At 35.2% G+C, this 18,499-nt stretch overlaps 1 protein-coding gene across 1 annotated transcript in view; it reads right to left on the minus strand.

Moving 5' to 3' along the window:
• LOC150095679 (calcium-transporting ATPase sarcoplasmic/endoplasmic reticulum type-like) overlaps positions 1 to 18,499 on the minus strand; it is a 382,896-nt gene that overhangs the window by 166,552 nt on the left and 197,845 nt on the right. The window contains 2 exon segments of the mRNA XM_090409696.1: positions 8,514 to 8,686; positions 17,879 to 17,945. Of these exon segments, the coding sequence (XP_090265822.1) occupies positions 8,514 to 8,686; positions 17,879 to 17,945 (240 nt within the window).

Raw genomic sequence — 18,499 nt, forward strand, 5'->3', positions numbered from 1 at the left:
GCTAATCTTAGATGGTATGGTCACTTAAATAGAATGGGAGAGGAAAGATTAGCAAAACAAGTGTTCTCTGCCAGGTTGGCAGGAAAACGACCCAGAGGAAGACCAAGATATAGGTGGATTGATACGGTACAAAGTGCCTTAGACGATAGAAATATAAGATCTGATAATGTTGGAGTCTTGACAAGTAACAGACTGATTTGGAGGAAAATTGTAGATAGGAAGTTAGTAATGATGTAATTTTTTCATGTAGTACTGTCATATCCTGTACACCCCTTGAGGGTACATGGCAGGAATTTGATGATGATGATGATGATGAAGAAATGTGCTGCCGAGTTTAAACATGGCTGTATCCGCCTTGAAGATGATCCATGTGATGAACGTCCAAAAAGTGTAATAACACCAGAAATCATGGATCAAGTACACGATATAGTATTAGAAGACTGGCAAGTCAAAGTGAATGAAATTGCTGAGACTATAGGCATTTCAAAAGGCTGAGACTATAGGCATGCAAATGTGCAGGATATTTGCATGAAGAATTGCAAATGAAAAAGTTTTGCCAAATTGGGTGCCGCATTCGCTCACAGCATATTAAAAAAAAAGCACTGGCATGAAAATCTCTGAAGCGCTTTAACAAGAATAAAACTGATTTTGTGCATCGATTTATTACTATGATGAGACTTGGATTGACCATTACACACCAGAATCCAAACAGCAGTCAAAATGGCTGTACCAGCCTTGAAGATGATCCACGTGAAGGACATCCAAAAAGTGTAACACCAAAAATCATTGATCAAGTGCATGATATAGTATTGGATGACTGGCAAGTCAAAGTGCATGAAATTGCTGAGACTATAGGCATTTCAAAAGAACATGTAGGTATATTTTGCATGAAGAATTGCATATGAAAAACCTTTGCACAAGATGGGTGCTGCACTTGCTCACATCAGATCAAAAACGCACTCACATGAAAATCTCTGAACAGTCCTTAGAGAGTTTTAACAAGATTGTGCATTGATTTATTACTATGGATGAGACTTTACACACCAGAATCCAAACAAGCAGTGAAAACAGTGGACAGAAGCTGGTTGTTAAGTGCCAAAGAAGACAAATCTGTTCCATCAGCAGGAAAGGTCATGGCACCAGTGCTTTGAGATGCTAAATTATCTTGAAAAGGGCAAAACAGTAACTGGGGAATATTATTCTGATCTTTTAACCTAACTAGACGAAAAAATTCATGAGAAAAGACCCGTTTTGCAGAAGGAAAAAATCATCTTTCATCAGGACAATGCACCTGCCCACAAAGGTGTTTTGCCAATGGGAAAATGAAGGGTTATGCAGTATGAACTGTTGGAACATCTACCCTATTCTTTCCCCAGATATGGCTCCCTCTGACTTCTATCTCTTTCTAAAACTATAACGCTCCCTTGCTGGTCAGCGTTTTTCTTCAAATCAAGAGGTATTCAAATCACTTGTATTTTGCAGATCTTACTGAGAACCACTACAGGGACGGGACAATGGTGCTGGAGCATCGCTGGAATAAATGTATGAATCTTAAGGGAGATTATGTTGAAAAATAAAAATAATTTAAACATTATAAATTTGCTTTTTCATTGTTAAGCTGAGAACTTTTCAGACCAAACGTAATTTCTTGGTACCTTTAATTTATAATATAACCAAGTAGAAAAACTTCCTATATATAAAATTAACAAAAACTAATCCCCCCACAGTGCAAAATGTAAAAATTTAGGTTTTTACAATTAAAACCTGACAATTCAAATCAAACACATTAAAATAATTTTTCTTTTTTTTCTTTTTTTTTAAATCATAGTCTTTCAAACACAAGACAAACAGCTGCCACATAAACACATTTAATAGCTTTCACTTAAACTTCAAATTACAGAATACTGTATATTTTGAACTTTCTTTAATTTACATTTCTAAGACAACAGTATTAATCTATGCAAACTGTACATGACTGGATTTCTGTCTAATGTAGGAAGGTAACATTAACAGTAGCTATGTATCACTTTTTCCATTCCTTTAGGCTGACTAATGTTGTTTATTAGTCATCACTTCTGCTCTCTTCCTATTTGTAATTAGAGCTGACAAATATCTGCAGTATATAGACAGCACATGTTTAGTTTATTATGAAGATTTTAATCAAGTGACATTAATTTAAGCTTGCCAATTAATTTGACATGAAAGGCAGGAAATCAATTTAAACAAATTCTGTATTTTCATAATTTTATATTTCTATTCCAATTTTCTGTTTACAAAAACGTGTTTAATTTTTATTTTGTTTCATGGGAAGAGAGCCAGTTTTACACAGTGTTTAGCTTTCTTACACTTGTCTCTGTATTCTCTAAGAGCACAAGCTGACTTATTTGCCAGGAACTTTTGATATGCTTTCTTCTTTTCCTTCACTGCCTCTTTAATTTCCTGTATCTGCCATGGAGTTCTGATTTTTCTATCCTTGCACACAACCTCACCACATGCCTCTCTGGCTGAATGAATCATTTTATTCAGGGCTTGCCAATGAATCTCCAAGGTTTTGTTCCTGTTCTCAAACTCTCATCTTTTCTTGAATAATATTTGTGTATTTTAGTCTACAGTTCATATCTGAGAACTGCTCAACTTTTATTCGCTTTAAAACTTTCTTACATGTTCTTCTTTTCAATAAGAAATTCAATTTTATCCTGCTCAAAACTAAATAGTGATCACTTCCAATTTCAAATCCTCTGTACACTCTGGTGTCCTGCACCAGGGAGAAAATATCACTATCAACAATAACATAGTCAATGAGACTTTTCTTATTCCTTGCCTCTTCTCTCCATGTGAATTTGTGCACGGGTCAAAGCTGTATAACTGAGAGGAGACCTCCACATAGCCTTTAAAGGAATGCGGAGAACCGACCAGGGCTTCTGACCTAATGTCCAATCCTCACCTTCTCGTGGTGCACCCTGTTGGGTATCTACTTTGATACTGAACGAACGAGGATGGGCTGGCAATTTGGGATTTAGCCGACCAAATTGTATTCTTATTGGTTAAACCAAAATAAAAAATGATGGTACAACATGACAAAATTTCATGCCGGCTGGGGCGTCGCCCGGTTAAACAAGGCCCCCGTTGTTTTCGCCAGGGAACCAGGGCGAACAGCGAAAAGTCAGCTACTGGAACAAATCTGAAAACAAACCCCAACTCAACATCACCAGAGTTAAAGATCGGTACTATCAACGTAAGAAGCCTGAATGGCAAAGAAATGGAGCTAGCTGAGGAATTAGATAAGTTCCAGATCGACATAATAGGGGTGACTGAAACAAAAAAGACCAAAACTGGTGAGATCTTTCTGAGCAATAAATACAAAATGTTATATTCAGGCAATAACAATCAAGGAAAAGAAGGAGTAGCCATAGTATTCAACACAAAATACGAGGCTAATCTTCTTGAATGGCAGTCAGTCTCAAGTAGAGTAATGTGGGCAAATATGAGAATGGGGAACTGGACAATGAGACTTATTTGTGCCTATGGTCCCACAGAAGGCTCTACTAAGGTAGAAGTGGAGGAATTTTTTGAGGCTTTAGAAAAAGCAACTGACACAATGAAAAAGGAAAAGTTAGTCCTTGTTGGGGATCTAAATAGTAGAGTAGGAAAACGACCCAGAGGAAGACCAAGATATAGGTGGATTGATACGGTACAAAGTGCCTTAGACGATAGAAATATAAGATCTGATAATGTTGGAGTCTTGACAAGTAACAGACTGATTTGGAGGAAAATTGTAGATAGGAAGTTAGTAATGATGTAATTTTTTCATGTAGTACTGTCATATCCTGTACACCCCTTGAGGGTACATGCCAGGAATTTGATGATGATGATGATGTTGGAACATTGTGTTAGTAATAACCAGTCCATGTCCTGAGCAGAAATCCAACAGGTATTTGCCATTATTATTAGCTTTGCTCTTTTCTCCAAATTTTCCCAAAATATTTTTGTATGTCTGACAATCATTTCCTATTCTGCTATTTAAATAAATCCCCAACAAGGACCAACTTTTCCTATTTCATTGTGTCAGTTGCTTCCTCTAAAGTCTCAAAAAATTCCTCTACTTCTACTTTAGTAGAACCTTCTGTGGGACCATAGGCACAAATAAGTCTCATTGTGCAGTTCTCCATTCTCATATTTGTCTACGTCACTCTACTTCTGACTGCCTGCCATTCAAGAAGATTAGCCTTGTATTTAGTGTTGAATACTTATGGCTACTCCTTTTCCTTGATTGTCATTGCCTGAATATAACATTTTGTATTTATTGCTCAGAAAGATCTCACCAGTGTTTGCCTTTTTTCCCCCAGTCATCCCTATTATGTCGATCTGGTACTTATCCAATTCCTCAGCTAGCTCCATTTCTTTGCCATTCAGGCTTCTTATGTTGATAGTACCGATCTTGAACTCTGGTGATGTTGAGTTGGGGGTGGGTTGCAAGATTTGTTCGAGTAGCTGACATTTCGCTGTTTGTCCTGGAATCCCTGGCAAAAACAACTGGGGCCTTTGTTTAACCGGGCGACATCCCAGCCAGTATGAAATTCTGTTATGTTGCACCATCATTCTATATTTTGGTTAAGCCAATAAGAATACAATTTGGTCGGCTAAATCCCAAATTGCCAACCCATCCTCGTTCGTTCAGTATCCAGGTAGATACCTAACGGGGTGTAGTACGAGAAGGTGAGGATTGGACATTAGGTCAGAAACCCTTGTTGGTTCTCCCCTCCGTCATATAGCTTTGACCCTTAATCACTCCACTTTTTTCTTTTTCAAAATAAAATTCATTTTTTACCCCATTCAAAACTAAATGGTTAACACACTTCCATTTCAAATCTCCACATGCTCTCTTCTACTCAGAACTAGAATGAATATACTACCAAGAATAAGGCAGTCATTGTGACTTAATTCTTGTGCTTTCTCTCCAAGTAAATTTTTTTACCTCTTTAAATTGAAACATCATATTAGTAATAATGAAATCATGTTGTGAACAGAAATCCAGCTACCATTGTCATTATCTATTGTTTTCTACTAGTTTTTCAAAATATTTCTACCATCATCAATCATCAAATTCCTGATATGTAAACTCAGAGGAATGTACAAGATATGAAAGTACTACATGAAAAATTTACATCATTACTAACATAGTATCAACAATTTTCCTCCATATTATATCTATCAGGTCTCCAATAGTGTCAGATTTTATATTTCATTCTTCAAAAGAAACTTCTTAGCATATCAATTGACCTAGATGTTGGTTATCCTCTGAGCCTTCTTCCTGCCATCATGGCAACAAGTACTTGTTTTGCTAAGCCTTTCCTTTCCATTCTGTTAAGTGACCACCACAGATAAGACGTGCTTACACAACGAATGCTAGCAATGACAAGTTCCTTTCTAATATCTTCATTTTTAGTGTGATTTTGCCATTAATACCATTTGTTCACTCTTTTAATTCCTCTGAGAATTCTCATATCTGCAGTTACAAGTCTTTGATCAACTGTTTTATTTTTAACCCAGCTCTTAAATCCATAACAAACATTGTCTTTATTGCCATACTGTTTTAGCTTATTTCTCTCATATTCCAAATAAATTGTCTATTTCCATGAGCATAAAAATTGTGCTCAAAACAGCCAGCTGAAATGTTTTACTCATTCTCCATCTTCTCTATTTAGGATGCAGATTTCAATGTTCCTGCCTATTTTTTAGTCTCTCTTTTATTTGTTAATTCTTATACCAAATCCATTAAAGAATATTACAGAAGTTATTCGATTAGGATATGGAATCTTGCAGATTTGTACTGAATTTCTTTCATCTGCATAAAGAGCTGAGTTGAATATCTCCAATTTTGATATCAGGCTGAATGCCACTTTCCTTCATAAGAATCCATAAATAACAGTGACGATAATGTGCACACTTGATTTTACATCAAACCATCCTCATGTATCTCCTTCAATTCTCTGCAGCCTTACAACTTAATACAGACTATGCAGTGCTCCACGTAACATCCTGTTTACATCATGTAACTGAAGCATTTTTGAACAGCACAGCTTTTCTCTTGGAAAATTAGATTATATTTATCAAGAAATTATATTCATGCTGAATCATTTATCCAAGTGTAAGCAAAAAAAAGTTTGTATGTGAAGTATCCCATAATGCAAAGCACCCTTTCTTTCAGATTTGTATGTTGCTATGCATTATGGAAGGGTTCTAACAAGAATCTCTGGGAAAGTATACTTTACTTAATAACAAAGTGAAAAAACTTTCAACAAATATCTCTGATCCAAATTATTTTAATTAAACTAAAGAACCCTCAAGGTTAATATACCATAAACCTCCTCCACATTTATTATGGTCGGAACCATTGTAGAGAGAAACCAACTTTCTGTTCATGTTTCCTTTAACTACTCAGGGGCTATATATCTTTGTCTATTTGATTATTTTAATAATAAGGTGATACACTTTTTTTGCTTCTTGTATATGGAATATACATGATATCTGCATTAATTCAACTCAGTATTACAAAATCTTGGATGTGGCCAAAGCATTTCACAAGATGTAATTTCTAAAGTATTCCAAGCAAAATTCACATCACTCACCCTACTCATCAACTGCAAATTCAAGGTTAAAAAAAAAAAAAAAAAAAGTCATCACCAGAAAGAAGAATTGCAGCAGGAGTCTCCCAAGACTCCCTGCTATTCTCCATGTACATGGGATGTTGTACTGTCTCATGTTTGTTTCTAGTTTATGCCAAACAGAATGCAATATGGTCAGCTAAGTCCCAAACTGGACTTAGAAGATTGGACATTAACCAGTAGCCTTGGTTAGATATTTGCAGCCTGTTGAAGGTTATATGGAGATCCTGTCTCAGTTATCAGCTTTGACTCTTAAGCAACCTTTAACGTGATTATAATATAATCAGACTAAATTTTAACAATGATCCTAAATACCAAATTTCATCAACCGAGGGAAGAATGATTACAATAATTTCATATAACTTGCCAAAATAATATATGTGGGGCATCATGGTCTTGCTGCACATGCTGTACACAGTCACAAGGAAGAGGGTACATCCTTTATTTTAGGGATGAGTAGTAAAGCAGTCTCCACAGGTTGGTTTCCAAATAGTACATGTACATGACACTGATCCTAATAGCAATGCATCAGGAGGCTTTCTGACTAGCTTGTCAGCATATAGAGAGTGCAAGAGAAACATTCCTTGCACTCTCTATATGCTGGAAACCTACTGAATGTTTCCAGCAAGAGTATCATACCAATCACACATTATAGCATTAATGCCACTGCAGTTATAAAGTCATCCACCAAGTCAACAAAAAAATTGCTAGACAAATTACCAATAATTTGTCTGGAAGACAAAAACTGTTACTTGATTCTTTATCGAGAGCAAAATAAATTTTTGAATGATGACTGTTTAAAGGTATTAAACATATGTAATGTCTAGGTCATGGGGACCTAGTACCAGCATACCAGCATAGCAAAGTCAGACTGGTGGTTTGATGGTGTGCTGAGGACTTAAGTAAACAGCTCTAATATCAATGTTAATTATGTCTAAAATTTTTTGGGATGAGGTTCTAAAAGTTTTGAAATGAATTTTTTCTATTCTTTTCAAAACCCCCTCTCCTCCTTTATAAAAAGGAGACATGTTTATGGAGGGAGGAAGAGTGATTTTGCTATCAAAGTCTATGAAGTAGGACTGTTTTATATATTAAATACTGGACAAATAGGGATATTGGATTTGTTTTTAAGGAGTTCAGTCCATAATGTTGGTCGATTGGTAAATAGCCTCTGCTACTAATGACTCTCACAAAAAAGTTAAGCAAGTTTGAGCGCGGTTAGTAGTTGGAAGGAGTTCAATCGTTCGATGATATTGGCACACTCTCCCTCGACGAGTCTTTGGACTCCTTGGAGGTGTCACATAATAATAATGCACAAAAAATGAATGCGAATAATTGCAAACACTCATGACTAAATAAGAGAAAGACCATTTTTCCCAGAGGGGGAGAAATCTGAACTGCAGATCTCATTTTAGGAAACTCTGGTGAAAACATTAGTACACACACACACACACACACACACACACACACACACACACACACACACACACACACACACACACACACAAATATATATATATATATATATAGATGCATATTTCATTGCTCCAATCTGAGAATCAAGTTAATTAATGCAAAGAATTACCTTAAAGGTAAACCTTACTTTAACTTTCCTTAACTATATTATCACAAGCAAAGGAAGTTCACAAAAGGTTAATTTCATTTCAGTTATCTAATCAAATAACCTGAATTCCTTTAAAAAAAAAATATGGAAAACAAACTGGGAAAACCATCTTTCACAGCAAATTTTTTTTACTTTAAAACATTAAATCTTTCCATAATTTTTAAGCAAAATAATAACAATTTCCAAAATAAAAACTATCAAAATTAAAAGTGAAGGCATCTTACTTTAATCCATGATCCCCCATGTGCAGGGTCATTGAAATGTCCTATGTTGATTGCCCAAACAGCTACACAGATAACAGATATAACTTTTGATAACTGTTCACCAAATTCATCTAATTTTTGTTGAAGTGGTGTCTTCACTTCTTCTGTTTCAGACATTTCTGTACGAATCTTGCCTGATGAGGAAAAAAAAAGCACTAATCCAAAAATTATATTTGCAGATATATAAACAATGTACTTTCTTCTCAGATTTCTGATACTTTTTTAGATATCAAGTTCTGATTTATTCCTTATTTTCACAGCATAAAAACTTATTAAGCATACTTGGGGTTGGCCACCAGTATGCTTAATAAGCCATGGTCTGCCATCTCTGAAAGACACAGCAAACAACTCAAGGTGATATAAAATTATTAACAGAAAATAGACCCATAGATGCAAGAAGAGGGGAAGATCAAAGAAACAAGATGGGATTCTGTGGAAATGCTTGCATAGGAGAGATGGGGAAAAAAAAAAAAAAAAAAAAAAAAAATCAGTAAAACAAACGCTTTATGAAATAAAAATTATTTTCTTGTAGTACTACAAGAAAATAATTTATTGAACTTATTAATATTTTGCTGTATTTTGATTCAAAACAGCATCCTCAAAACACAAATTATATTAATGATAAACACACACAGGACTCAGATTACTGTAGAAACATTCCAAAATTAATTAAAATGAACTAATCCCCTTGTGAAGACATTAGTTGCTCTCTAGGAAGCCAGATAAAAATGTACTTAATTCACAAAAGTCAGGTTAAATGCAGTCTTCCCACATCTTTGGAAAATTAATGTAGCTATACTTGTTGAGGTTAAGGAAGTGCTTCATAGTTGATACTAATACTGAAAAAAAAGTCTCTTAGACTTATGGTTACTTCTATGCAACACAGTTGTCCTGTCCCATTTAACTGTGTGTGACAGAACTTCCAGAGAATGGTCTGCCATCCCTGATTTACCATGCAGATGACTGCAGAAGTGTGGTTTTATGCTCTTCGAATTGGATGTTAACAAAACAAACAGTCTGTCTAAAGACGAGTAGCAAGCACAAGGCACTTTATACACCCCAGTGAGCAAGAGGGCAATCCTTAGGAGAAAAAGAAAGGCTACTAGCTGGATATACAGATTAAAAATAGCATGGAGATTATATATTTATGGAGATTTTAGCTATTTTTTTTTAAAATAAGAGTTAAGGGATGAAATAGTTTTTCTGTATCCTTGTGTGTTGGATGCAGGAGATAGAGAAGCTGAAGCATTTAGTGTATTTTATAGGGCTCTAGCCATTGGCTACAATGCCTAATCCAATAACACCACTATCTCTCACTTCTTCATCTAACAGCTGAAAGTATAGGCAGCTCCATCTATAAACTTGTCAAAAAATTAGCAAAATCAGTTTTCCCAATGGACAACTCTCCCTCCATTATTAAAAATACTTCTATTGACTTTAAAAACTTCATTACCAATATTACTTCACTTGACCTTAAGTCATAGTAGCTACTACTACGACATTGTGATTGTGTCACAGACACAATCCTCTCCCCAACGTATCTGAATTATTCAAATTCACCATATATTCAGGTTATTTTTCATGGAAAGGAAAAATATATAAAGGACTAGCTGGAAATGCAACCAGTTCCTCTCTTTTCCCCCCACCAACCCCCCCCCTTCGTTTGAGGATTTTCATTTTATGTAAAGATCAAAAATAATTTTGATATTTATTAATATATTAATTTCTAGATTGTGCCAGCAGTTTTTAATTGGTAAACCAATTGTTGTATGTACTTCTCTAATGCCTTGAAAAAATTTTCCACTCATTCCTTAGCAGAACCTTCTGTCAGACCACTGTCCACTTCCCAATTCTGATATTTGCTTCTTTGAATTCTTGTTTTCCAGTTCTTTGATTTGCTTGTTTCTACATGCTGATGATGTATGTTATTTTTAATACAAAATATCTGTCTTTTCATTAAAGTTAATCAGGTTTTTTGTCCTGCAGAACAGGCAAACCGGATTGTGAACACACACAGATTTACAGTCATAAATACATATTTAATCCCTCATTAGGAGGGTTCAACCTGTCCTAAGGGATGGATGAGGAATGGGGGGAACCCCACACGAATAAATAAAATTAAAGTTAATTACTGTGGTTGCCATGTAATTTATTGTTTATAATTATGCCACAGGTACTTTTAAAAATAAGGAACTAACCTTTTTTTTTTTGTGTTGTTGAGTCAGCTGCCTTCTCTAATAAAATTCTTCCGCTCATCATTCCTTTGCAGAACTTTGTCAGACCACTGTCCAGTTCCCCATTCTGATATTTGCCATGCATCATTCTACTTGATACTGCCTGCCATTCAAGATTATCCTCATATTTAGTGTTGAATACTACAGCTACTTCTTTCCCCTGATTATTATGGCCTGAACATAACATCTTGTATTTGTTAATTATAAAGATCACCTGTTTTTGTTTTTTTTGTTTCGAAAATAACACCTATTATGTCTGGTTATTACTTATCTAATTCTTCTGTTAGTTCCATTTCTTTTCCACTAATGTTTCTTATGTCGACAGTGCCAATCTTGAACTTTACTGAATTTGAGATGGGATTTGTTCTAGTCTTGTCTGACGAAAACACAATGTTGGGAGGTCTTGTTTAACTGGGCGATACCCCAGACAACATGAAATTCTATCATGTTGTACCATCATTTTGCATTATGGTTTAAGCCAATAAGAATACAATTTGTTCAGCTAAATTGCAAATTACCAGCTCATTCTCATTTGTTCAGTTTCCAGGTAGATAGTTAAGATGGTGCACCATGAGGTGAGGACTGAACATTAGATCAGAAGATGTCAGTTTTCTGCATTCCTTAAAAGGTTATGTGGAAGTCCTCTCCCAGTTAGCCAGGCTTTGATCCTTAAGCATCCTTAAAGATAACTTGCACCCCCACCCACCCCTTCTTATTCTTGAAACTGTTATTCTTGAGCACAGAGAAAAATTAATTTCTTCTGTGTTTAAAACATTCAAACAAAACAGGTTTGCAGCCTGACACATTTTAAAGGAAGTTTATTACTTGGGGAAACAATTATTAGGTAATCCTTTAGCAGTTTTATCCACATTTTCAACTTAGCTGCCTTTGAAAGAAATTCATATGTTAATTTGGGAAAATTGTTGGCAAATCTTTATAAATCTTATCATCTTTTCATAAATACCTTAACCCCCTAAACACGTTCTGTTCTAATCAACTGCCGTTCTCTCTTACTCATTTATCCAACTTCCTATTTGGAAATACATAATCTTTGTTAAGCCATGTTGCAAGAAAACAAAGACTTTTTTCCATTTTCCATCTGGATTCTCAAGGACAGCTTCTATTATTTCTTCATCACTAACAGCCTTGTCAACCATCAATTCTTCAATATCTGAAGATGAAAAATAATCAAATCCTTCTCTGCCAACTGCATGTGCTAATTGGATGATGTTGGGATATTCAGTTGTATGCAGAGGCACAGGGTTTTTCCCTTTTTCACACTGGCCAAGTAGCTTTCCAGCATGCATTTAAAGTTGATGGTTTCAATTGTGATAATGGCAACTTAGCAAGTTTGATGCAATCCAAAATAGAAAATTTCTTCCTCACATCAATAACTGTCTAAATTATCCTTATCTAGTTTATCCAAAATGTATTTGAATGATCTTTTTATGCAGTAAGTTTTGAAGGTAGCGATCACACCCTGGTCTAGTGGTTGTATTAGGTGGCAGAAAACAAAATTCCACATTTGAGTGTTCTAGAACAGGATGAACAAGCATACTGGCTATAATCAATAAAACTTTGAAGTCCAGATTTTTTCCCTCAAATAGCATTTAGCTTCTGGAACAAAACATTGATGAAACCATTCATTAAAAATTTCTTTTGTAATCCAACCTTTTTTTATTTGTCTTCCAGTGCACTGGCAACATATTAAAATCCACACCTTTCATTGCCTGTGGTCTTAGGGATCGATTAATGAATAATGGTTTTAATTATATTATATTATGTGATCTCCTGAAGCACTGCTTCAAAATAATACTCACATGATCTTTAGCTGCTTTTAAGCCACCGACACTTTTTTGTGATTTCACTATATAAGATCTGCTTAGCATTTGTCTACATTCTGTAGCATAGAGTAATCCCTGATATTTAAAACATCAAGGGGGGGGGGGGGTTCCTGAAAATTCAAGTTTAGGTATATATGTACTGTCCTAGGCAATGATGATTATAATGGAAATACTCTTTTTAATAGAACTGAATTCAAACAGAAATTTAAAATAAGCACCATCTGAACCATGTTAAATAAAACATACAGTGTAAAAATAGAATTAGTTGTATATTACTCGTACATTTCACAAAAAAACCCGGTCATGCATATATATATATTTTTCATATTTTCATCATGATCAAATTTCTGCCATGTACCCTTAAGGGAGTATAGGATATGATAGTACTACATGAAAAATTGACATCATTACTAACTTCCTATCTACAATTTTCCTCCAAATCAGTCTGTCACTTGTCAAGACTGCAACATTATTAGATCTCATATTTCTATCGTCTAAGGCACTTTGTACCGTATCAATCCATCTATATCTTGGTCTTCCTCTGGGTCGTTTTCTTGCCTAGCTGGCAGAAAACAATTGTTTCGCTAATCTTTCCTCGTCCATTCTGTTTAAGTGATCACACCATCTGAGATTAGTTCTGCTAATGCAATCCAGAATGCTGACAATGTCAAGTTCTTTCCTAATATCCTCGTTTTTAATATGATATTGCCATTGATGCCACCTGTTCATGCCTCTAATCTTTCTCAGGACTCTCATATCTGCAGTCCCTAGTCTTTGGTCAAGTGTTATACTTCTGACCCAGCTCTCAGATCCATACGTTAAAACTGGTTTGAACACTGTCCTGTATACAGCTAATTTAGTATTCTGACTAATTTCTCTCTTATTCCATATGATTTTATTCAATTGACTTCCTACCATACCAGCTTTATTGATTCTGTTGTCTATTTCCATATTTAATTTAAAATCTTCGCTAAAAATCGTGCCTAAGTAGCTGAAATGTTTTACTTGTTCCACAGGTTCTCCCTTCAGAACACAGTTGACATTTTTAATGATTCTACCTATTTTCATTGTCTTTGTCTTTTTATTGCTGACCTTTCAATACCATATCTATTACAACAGTTATTCAATTTAGTCAGGGAATCTTGCAAACTTGTAGTGGATATATTTAGAAGTATAACATTGTCTGCATAAAGCAAAGAGCTGACATCAACATCTCTAATTTTGATATCAGGTTTAACACCACTTTCCTTCATAATGAATAACAAAGGGGATAATGTACATCCTTGTCTCACACTAGATTTAACATTAAAACATCTTCCTAAACTTCCTTCAATTCCAACTGCTGATTTACAACTCAAATAAAGACTAAGTATTGCTTGATATAATGCCCCATTGACACCATATAACTGTAGCATATTGAATAGCTTCTCTCTTGGCACCTTGTCATATGCCTGTTCCAGATCGACAAAACTTAAATGCAGATCTTTGTTATATTCCTATGATTTCTCAACTATTTGTCATAAAGTGAAGAGCTGATCCTGACAGCCTCTATTTGGCCTGAATCCAGCTTGTTCTTCGCCAAGCTTTTCTTCCACAATTCTTCTCAGCCGTTTCTCAAGTATACTTGCATAAATCTTACCAGGAACACTCAGTAAGGAAATACCTCTGTAATTCTCACATTCAGTTTTATTTCCCTTTTTATATATGGGTACTATGAGAGCTCTACTCCAATCATTGGGAATTTGTCCCTCTGTCCAGGCCTTCTGAACTATGCAGTGCAGCCACTGTAAGACATTTATACCACCATACTTCAGCATTTCTGGTCAAATATCATCTACTCCTGCTGCGTTTCCACATTTCAAGCCTTTGATGGCTTTTTCTACTTCAAGTATGGATGTGTATTCCTGACTGTATGCCTGTTGAGTATTTTTTTTACCACTGTGCTGTCATCACTGCTTGTTTCATTTAGCAATTTTTCGAAGTAATTACTCTATACTTCAAGGATATCTTTATCTCCTGTTTTCATGTCACCTTCATCACCTCTAATTCCTTTTACAGTAGTTTTTCCTCCATTTCTGAGTTTCTTCAACAACCTCCAGAATATCTTACCACCTTCTTGATATTTATTTTCTATGTTCTTGACAAAGTCCTCCCATGACTTTTGTTTAGCTAGTTTTACACAGTGTTTAGCATTCTTGCATTTGTCTCTATATTCTCTAAGAGCACAAGCTGACTTATTTGTCAGGAACTTTTGATATGCTTTCTTCTTTTCCTTCACTGCCTCTAACTTCCTGTGTCCACTATGGAGTTTTGATTTTTCTATCATTGCAAACAACCTCACCATATGCCTCTCTGGCTGAATCAATCAAGGATTTCTTCAAGGTTTGGTTCTTGTTCTCAAACTCTCATTTTTTCTTCAATAATTTTTGTGTATTTTAGTCTACAGTTCACATCGGAGAGCTGCTCAACTTTTATTCGCTTTAAAACTTTCTTACATGTTCTTTTCAATATGAAATTCAATTTTATCCTGCTCAAGACTAAATGGTGATCACTTCCAATTTCAAATCCTCTGTACACTCTGGTGTCCTACACCTGGGAGAAAACATCACTATCAACAATAACATACTCAATGAGACTTTTCTTATTCCTTGCCTCTTCTCTCCATGTGAATTTGTGCACATTTTTATGTTGGAACATTGTGTTAGTAATAACCAGTCCATGTCCTGAGCAGAAATCCAACAGATATTTGCTATTATTATTAGCTTTGCTCTTTTCTCCAAATTTTCCCAACATATTTTTGTATGTCTGACAATCATTTCCTACTCTGCTATTTAGATCCCAACAAGGACCAACTTTTCCTTTTTCATTGTGTCAGTAGCTTTCTCTAGAGCCTGAAAACATTCCTCCACTTCTACCTTAGTAGAGCCTTCTGTGGGACCACATACACAAATAAGTCTCATTGTCCAGTTCCCCATTCTGATATTTGCCCACATCACTACTTGAGACTGCCTGCCATTCAATAAGATTAGTCTCGCATTTAGTGTTGAATACTATTGCTACTCCTTTTTTTCCTTGATTGTCATTGCCTGAATATAACATTTTGTATTTATCGCTCAGAAATATCTCACCAGTTTTTGTCTTTTTTTGTTTCAGTCACCCCTATTATGTCGATCTGGCACTTATCTAATTCCTCAGCTAGCTCCATTTCTTTGCCATTCAGGCTTCTTACATTGATAGTACTGATCTTTAACTCTGGTGATGTTGAGTTGGGGTGTGCTTTCATTTTTCTTCCAGTAGCTGACTTTTCGCTGTTCGCCCTGGTTCCCTGGCAAAGACAACAGGGACCTTGTTTAACTGGGCGACGCCCAAGTCGGAATGAAATTTTGTAATGTTGTATCATCATTTTGTATTTTGGTTTAAGCCAATAAGAATACAATTTGGTCAGTTAAATCCCAAACTGCCAGCTCATCCTCATTCGTTCAGTAGCCAGGTAGATACCCGTTTTTCATATTTTGTATAAATATATCTATACAAAATTGGGCATCACTAAATTCAGAAAATGCAAAATCTGATGTAGTCCAGAAGATATTTACAATGCCATGTATGAAAGTTTTTATATTTTTAATGCTTTCACAAGAAGTCACAAGCTGTACCTTGCATATCACTCAGTGTAAGTTACAGGTTAGGATGAGAAAAACTGCAGACAACCGAATACCTGCGATCTTTGATATGACTATTCCTTTTCCAATTTGGAGAAAATCTGAAGAGGAACAGTCAAGATAGTTCAGGTAGGAGTTAACAAGAGATAGATAACAGACCAATAAGGCTGTATTATAGCCGAATTTATCATGTCCAGTTTAGCACTGTCAAATGTACTTTTACTCAGAATACAGATAAAAACAAGATTTGCAACGATCTGCGAGGTATTTTGCAGATAAGTTTCATAGAAAAACCACTAATCAACGAAGATGTTGACATAAATGTTAAATTTGCAAAAGAAGAAGATAATTTCAATATTGAGATAATTTGAATACAGAAAATCAAACTACAGTGAGATAGAAATTTAAAGAGTGCAAGATGATATGGAGAGTTAAGATATCACATAAGATGTAGTGAAATTTCAAGCTAGAAAAGATTAACCACCTAAACATTCATGTGCATATCATCTTAAGTTTCATATTCATATTATTTGAATGGAACATCAATGGTACTGCAGTTTTAATGGGCACTTTGCATCCATGGCAACCAAAACGTGTACATATTAAGGTTGCCAAGGATGCAAAGTGTCATTTGGTTATTAATAGTGATTCAGATTAAGTATTTCTAGCACAGACTGTCTATTGAATAAGCAACATGAATTATGCAAAATATAATTTGGACAGCTAAGGAGGAATAATTCAGTTTCATTAGATTAAGCCTGAAGGCAAGTTTCTTGCAATGCTTTAGTTGTAGTTCATTTATGTTTACTGCAATAAATTTAGCAAGAAAGATACAATGTGAATGCAATAACAGTATCCAAGCAGCACATGTACAGCAGGATTGTCATTTATATCCTGAGAGAGTACATAACAAAGATCACATGCTAGTAGTCGGAAAACATCCTAATGCAATTCTACAAAATTTGATTCCATAGATTTCTTCCTATACTGTGTAGAAAAAAGTGGGAAACTCAAAATAGTATATTTTTAAAAACTTAAATACCCAGTGCCTTTTATTCCCCAGAGGAAACTGCAGTAAATAAACTTTATGAAGATAGGTATGCAGTCAGCCTCCATCAAGTCTCCACTGATAGCAAGACTAAGCTACTAATGAATTAGTAGCCTAAGTCTTACTATCAGTGGAGACTTGGAAGAGTGGGAAAGAAAGACTACTGCAGGCAACTGCTGCCATCTCTTGGTTTCACATAACACTCGCCTGTAACAGGACAGGTTTGACAGTCAGTTTTTGAGATATGGAATTAAAGCTCAGGTTTCCAGGAGAAAAAAACTGCTATGAATGCAAGCACCATTTCAACATGGCAAGAAATGCACCCAAATTACATGTAAAAATCAAAATGTTTTATACATTTTATGAGTGCATTTTCCTGTAGTTTTAATTATGTTGTCAGGTAAGCAGCAATTCGAATTATGCTCCAATTAATTTTAAGAGCATTCAACTTTAATTTAATCAACAATTGAAAACAATTTCTATGAACTCCAAATTACACATATTTAAGCACTAAATAAAAAATTAAATGACACACACATACCAATTGCAGTCTCTAAGCCTGTTCCAATTACAATGCCCCTTGCCTTACCTGCTGCAATATTTGTACCCTGAAAAATAAATAGTCAATTTAGAAACCTTAAAATACACCTGCAGTAAAAAGTTTGATTAAATAAAAGTCTAATTATTGGAATGTTTTAAAAATGACATCATCATCAAATTCCTACCATGTACCCTCAAGGGGTGTACAGGATATGACAGTACTACATGAAAAAATTACATCATTACTAACTTCCTATCTACAATTTTCCTCCAAATCAGTCTGTTACTTGTCCAAACTCCAACATTATCAGACCTTATATTTCTATCATCTAAGGTACTTTGTACCGTATCAATCCACCTATATCTTGGTCTTCCTCTGGGTCGTTTTGCTGCCAACCTGACAGAGAACACTTGTTTTGTTAATCTTTCCTCGCCCATTCTGTTTAAGTGACCATACCACCTGAGATTAGCTCTGCTAATGCATTCCTGGATGCTGACAATGTCAAGTTCTTTCCTAATATCCTCGTTTTTAATATGATATTGCCATTGATGCCATCTGTTCATGCCTATAATCTTTCTCAGGACTCTCATATCTGCGGTCCCTAGTCTTTGGTCAAGTGTT

The sequence above is a fragment of the Typopeltis vanoorti genome, chromosome 20 (assembly GCF_054136105.1).
Source record: "Typopeltis vanoorti isolate ZY-2024b chromosome 20, IOZ_Tvanoo_1.0, whole genome shotgun sequence".
In the NCBI taxonomy this organism is placed as follows: domain Eukaryota; kingdom Metazoa; phylum Arthropoda; class Arachnida; order Uropygi; family Thelyphonidae; genus Typopeltis; species Typopeltis vanoorti.